This window comes from Arachis ipaensis, chromosome B10 (genome assembly GCF_000816755.2).
Source record: "Arachis ipaensis cultivar K30076 chromosome B10, Araip1.1, whole genome shotgun sequence".
NCBI lineage: Eukaryota > Viridiplantae > Streptophyta > Magnoliopsida > Fabales > Fabaceae > Arachis > Arachis ipaensis.
Genome location: NC_029794.2, coordinates 134,226,778 through 134,232,789, shown reverse-complemented (window position 1 = coordinate 134,232,789; position 6,012 = coordinate 134,226,778). Strand labels below are relative to the sequence as shown.

The window sequence follows — 6,012 nt, the reverse complement described above, 5'->3', positions numbered from 1 at the left end:
ACCCCCCCCCCTTCTCTCTCTCTCTCTCTCTCTCTTTTTTATAGTCATTAGACCTCCTTTGAGTTTGTTATTGTATTTTAGGTGAAATTATCCTCTTCACGGTGTCATCTTGTTTACAAATTGTGGCTTCTGCTATTGCAAAGCATTCAATATGCTTGCCTAGTTCTTTTGTTATCTAGAAAATGACTGCCTGTTAATTCATTTTTTATGATTAAAGATGGAATAATTTACTGAGCTCTTGAATATAGAAATTGTGTGTGGGGTAGTTTATATGTTATTTTCATGAATCTTTTTGAATTTGTATTTAAAAAAAAGGAGTATGCTTTTTGAATTTTCACAAAAGAAGACTAGAAGTGACATTGATTAACTTTTTACTATGTTTTCCTTTGGTTTAAGCAGCATCTGGTTCTAAGAGAAAGCAACAGTGTTTCATGGATGAGGAATACTATATAAGTTCAGTACCTAAAAATCAAGTAAGTTTCTATTACTAGTGTGGTTTATCTGGATCTGGATTACCAAATTATATGATATAGGCATATGCTAGTGCTATATTTTCTTAATGTGTGATGATTATGCTTTTGAAACTACTAACAATTTGCCTACTGATACTTCGCATCTTGCTATCATTCTCAGCACATGGAGGCTGGCCTTTCTGTGAAAGCTAATGAAGAATTTGCCGCAAACAGGTAATATTTGCTTGATTGATCAGTAACAGTTCCTTGTTGGATGTGAGTATTGTAGAGGGTAAGATGAGAACCAAAATATTGTTTGACCCTGCTGTAAATCATGAGTTCAGAGGACCTAACAATAATCATTAGTTAAAAATGTCAATCTTGGTTGATTGTGTTTGTCATTTGGTGTTGAATATGTTTACTTGTACATTATATTGACAACCAAAATGGGTTATTTTACTTGCACCCTCTGATCATTTCTGTCTGTTTTAATTTTTCTTGTTTGATTCTAATTATATGTAATAATATTTCAGATTGGATTCTGCTGTTTTAGATCTGGTTGCAGATGATAGTACTGGCATTCAGAAACAAAGATCTGTATATCACTGGGATAAGGTAATGCTGAACAGTTATGATTGAATCGTTTTAGGGGGAAAAAATAGAGAACCATCATTGTTGAGTTTATGTTAATTTTGTACAAAACTTGGCATTCACATAAACCCTTTGTTGTCAGAGGAGTAAAAAGTACATCAAGTTAAATAATGGTGACCGTGTTGCAGCAAATGGAAAGGTACAATTTTATATCAATTTATTTGCATATTTATATACAAGATGAAATTCTTTCATGTACCTTCCCGTGGATTTAGATGTTACATTCATGTTTCCTTTTTGGATATAGATAAAGACAGAGAGTGGTGCAAAAACAAAGGCCACCAAGACAGGCATATATAAGAAGTGGAAAGAGCGCTCACACACTAAGGTATCTCTTAAGGGGACAAATAATGATGGTAATGCTCAAGAATCCACGAGTTTTAAAGGTAATAAATATATGCCTAATTTGCTTCTCCCTTTAAATTTTAATACTTAGTGAGTATTTATTGTTTATAAGTGGAGTCTGTGTATGTTCTCTATCTTGTTTTCCAATGTAGAATTATTGTTGCATGTGTAAAGTTCTCTTGAATATGTCTTTAGCTTCCTTAGAATATGGTGAAACTTATAAGGTGCCATTGGAAAATGTCAAAGCAATAAACTCCTACAAGGATCAAGTGTTTGATATTTTCATCAGCAAGTTTGCTTAGCTTGTCATGTTACAATATGGTTTATGTTTATTAATTATTATACATTTTAATTGATTTTTATTATACAATAATATTTGTTATAGTTGCTAGACTGATTGATAATCATTTTTCATAGACAACAATTTATTTAACTTACTGCTGCAAGAGCATTGAAGAAAAGAAACAAGAACACAACAATGATCCTAAGTTGTTTTGTCCTGAGCTACTACTAACACCACTAATTAGCATGATCTCTAGATTGCAGTCTTCTTTATAGTTTTATTGAAGTTCTTTAGATCTCCATTTGAACAAAATCTTAGGTCTGTCAATTTTAAAATTGTTGCATTCCTTAAGTTGTGCTAGTAAACAATTTTGCATGTGGTAATGTATAAAGATTGAAGTAAACTGTTGAAGCCTTCTGAATTGACATCGATTATGTCGTGTTTTAAAATGCAGGATCTTACAGAGGAAGAGGTAGGAATTTCAAAGGCGGCAGTAAGAGGCAGCAATCAATGCCCAATTCTCATGTTCGTTCAGAGATCAAAGAATTTGATCAAATTCGAAAGGAGAGGCAGAAAAAGGCAGACAGGATTTCACAGTTATATAAAATTAATAGTAAAAATTATTAAACAATTTAATATATTTAATTAATTTATTATCTAATAATTTTCGATTCTTGCCTTGACACTAAAATAATTATACCTGAGGCACCGGTTATAATTCAAATAAGAGTAAAGTATCGTTTTTGGGGTAAATTATATTTGTGTCCCTAACATTTAAATCGTCCTATTTGTATTCTTAGCGTTTGTAAAAATGATTCAATGTTATCCTGCCGTCAATTACATATCATGAGCGCTTTAATTTGTGTTTTAAAAATCTCTTTTTGAAGTTAGAATACAAATGTCTGAGATAGAATCGATGATCTACTCTAAAAAATAGCTCATCAAATGTTGAAACTAATTCCTACAACATTTACATAATTCACTTTTCTAGGGACATAATTAAATCTAAACACAAATAGTGGGTATAATATTAAAATCGAACACATCTAATTGAGACTTAATTGAGAATGAATACATTCAAGTCAGAATAATTGAAAAATATAATCTTATTTGTTAGTATAATTGATAGTAGGATAACATTGAATCACTATTATAAACGTTAAAGATACAAATAGGACGATTTAACATTAGGAACACAAATAACACTTACCTCAAACGTTGGGAACAAAAGCTATACTTTATTCTTCAAATAATATACTCTTTTTATATTCAACTAAGAGATTACGAGTTTGAATTTTACTCTGGAACTTTGAAAAAAAAAAATGTACCTGACTTTACAATATTCAAATTTTCTTGGGCAGTTAGATAAATATGAAAACACCAGACTGGTTCCGTGGTTCTCTCGGGTATTTTCTGGAGTTGTGGTAACTGGTAGCAAGAGTGCTCGCTCTGATTAAGGTATTATTTTTTTTCTTTTTTTAGTCTGATTCGTAGCTTCATAAGCTGCGTGATTTTCATTCTGTGTGATTGGGAATACTTTTGTTTGAAGTTTGAACTGCATATTTCAAAAACGATTTCTACGCTTTGAATCTGGAATTGTTTTCTTTCACTGAAATTAGGTCATCGTGTTCTGATTATTATTGATGCTCGTATCATATGATTGCTGCGTATTTGTTAATCACCTTGATTTGAATTGGGTATTAGAAAGTTTAGGGTTCAATAGGTTGATGAGAAGTTTATAGTTTTCATGACTAAGTTGATACGCAACCTTTTGTTGTCTTGGAATTTCATCTGCAATTTCTTTTCATTGATCGTTTCTAATTTATTATTATTATTAAAAAAAAAAAGCATAGCAGTTGCTTTTGCTCTAGAGGGGGTAAGTTCTAATGTTCTATATTATTAGCTAGCTGGTTTGGTTCTGTTTGGTGCAGTAATATCCTCTTATTAGATAAATGAGTCGAAAGGCAAGGGTAAGAAATGAAAAGGAGGATTGTTTTATTTGAGGGAGGCAGAAATATTATGATTAACTAAGCACTTTTGAAGTTGACTCATGAATGAGTTGGTGGCTTGGTGGTGGTGTTGCGCTCGATTTGATGAAGTTCTTTAAGTTTTGATTTTGTCTTGGGATACATTTGTTTGTTGATAGGGAAATACTTGTTCATATTATTGGTATATTTTCCTAGCAGATTTGAGCTGCTCATTCAAGGGCAAGATGGTCGAGTCACATTTTGTGAGACTCATTTTTGCGTGTTTGTTTCCATGTTCACTGCTGATATAATTATCGCTATACAACTCGAAACTCAAAATGATGCTGTGTGCTCTTTTGTGAGGCTGTGCACATAGCTTTCAAGATTATTGTTATCAGATTCTTTTTTTATTATCAAGTGTTCTCTTGAACATACAATGAGCTATACAACTTGAAACCATGCATGATGCACCATGTGTTTATTAGGTTAAGACAGGCAAACTCCAGGTTCAAATCTGTTCTCTGTTTTTCCTACAAATTCTGATGTATTCTCTGAATTATCTTGAATATATCGCTCTTGCATCTTGACCATAAGTTTAGTTATGCAACTTGAAATCATGCACCATTGGCTTCTTTATTTATTACACATACACTTTTAAATATGAAAGTTCTTGTTTAGCATTGTGAAAAGTTAATATTTTCATATTTTGGGAGGTAAATATTGATTCATGTTGCTGAGATAATATAATTGACATTTGTGTACTGATTTTCAAGGCTAGTTTTGAATGTAGATGCATTTGTTCTAATTTTTTGCCTTGTTTTTCTTCTTTATTTTTTTTGAAAAATGATTAGTGATGATTGGTTTATTGCTATTATCAATTTGATCATCTTGAGCAACTTTAAAAGTGATTTCTTTACCATCTTGATAACAAATCAAATTTCAAAATGATTTTGGCAGTATATGATTATGGTTAATTGTGATGGCAGTATGATCTGTGTTAATAATAAGGTTCAAAGAAATTGGTTTGATGATCACTGAGTTCATGGTCTGACTTGTTACAGCTCTTTGTAAAGCATGGACACACAGAAAAGCCAACCTGAAACACATTCAACTGCACCATCAGCTACGTCATGTCGAAAGAAGAAGAGCGAAGAAGCAACATTCTTGCAGGATGTGAAGGATCACATTGACGAGTTCATTCATGCTTCGATGGAAGAACACAAAACTTGCTTTCAGAAAACAGTTCAGAAGGTTTGTTCCTTAATTTTCTCGATAATGATTCATTTCGTCATCTTTCTTTGACATTTGCTGATAAAGCGCGGTTCTTGGTTTCAGATGTTTGGCTTATCCAAGGTTGTTGCGGAAAGGAACGCTGATGCTACCAAAGAAGTTGAAAGCTCTCTGCCTCTTCAGACAATCGTACAAGATTAGATTTGTTGCTTTTAATCCAGTATGTTCTGACTGAGTCATGTGGTAACATATTCCAGATATTTAATTACACATTTACACTCTCTTGAAATTTAATCTCAATAAATAGTAGAGAGGATAATACAAAGGATAATACAGTTGCACAGCTTTATCTTTTCTTCTGAATTACCATTTTATATAAATTTATTGTTCTAAATAAGGTATTTATCATTTTGGCTATTTTTATCTCTCTTTTTATACAATATACACACATTTATTAAATAAGAGAGGAGATTAATATGCTTTTATAGTCTATATAGAAGAGCTATGTTTGGTCAGAGATTATTTTTGCGTCATTCTGCCTTCCACTTTCATTATCAAAGGACCTGATAAATATATGAGAGCCCGATTCTATAGATTGAATTTGTGAGTTGAAGTTATTTCGCACGTTAACGGCTTAATCAATACTGATTTGCATAATGTCTCTTTGATTTGTTTCACCATGTAAAAGAGAAATATGTTTGTACCATTTATTTGTTTAATATTACTGTCTTTTATGATTACTCTTTTTAGTATAACATAAATCAATGCATTTGGCTCACTACGTTATATCTTAATGTGTGTAGTAAATTAGGGAAATGGATCCTCTCCATTTTTTTTTACTGGAGAGAATAAAGTGTGATCTCTCACCTTTAATTTTATAAGTAGGACCAAAAATTAATAAGAGAGAGAGAATAATAAATAGTGAGATCAAACACTAGACACTATCCAATTTTTTTCTACCGGAGAGAATCCACTCCCGTAAATTAGTAATGCACTTAATTGCACAATAGCTTCGATTTATTGCACTTAAACGTGTATTTTTCCTTTTTGATATCAAAAGATAAATTCATTATACTCTTTTTTA

The 6,012-nt window shown here is 31.8% G+C and overlaps 2 protein-coding genes across 2 annotated transcripts in view; both read left to right on the top strand.

The window, feature by feature from the left end:
* The window catches only part of LOC107622381 (putative DEAD-box ATP-dependent RNA helicase 29), a gene marked incomplete at its 3' end in the record, with an annotated part of 4,680 nt that extends 2,353 nt beyond the window's left edge, over window positions 1–2,327 (top strand). The window contains 7 exon segments of the mRNA XM_016324254.1: window positions 350–353; window positions 397–473; window positions 634–686; window positions 986–1,067; window positions 1,186–1,242; window positions 1,351–1,489; window positions 2,186–2,327. Coding sequence (XP_016179740.1) covers window positions 350–353; window positions 397–473; window positions 634–686; window positions 986–1,067; window positions 1,186–1,242; window positions 1,351–1,489; window positions 2,186–2,327 — 554 coding nt within the window.
* LOC107622383 lies at window positions 3,034–5,345 on the top strand. The gene is made up of 3 exons (XM_016324256.2): window positions 3,034–3,189; window positions 4,760–4,949; window positions 5,034–5,345. Exons 2-3 carry the CDS (start codon window positions 4,773–4,775, stop codon window positions 5,127–5,129), a joined length of 273 nt encoding a protein of 90 aa, XP_016179742.1. The 5' UTR covers window positions 3,034–3,189; window positions 4,760–4,772; the 3' UTR covers window positions 5,130–5,345.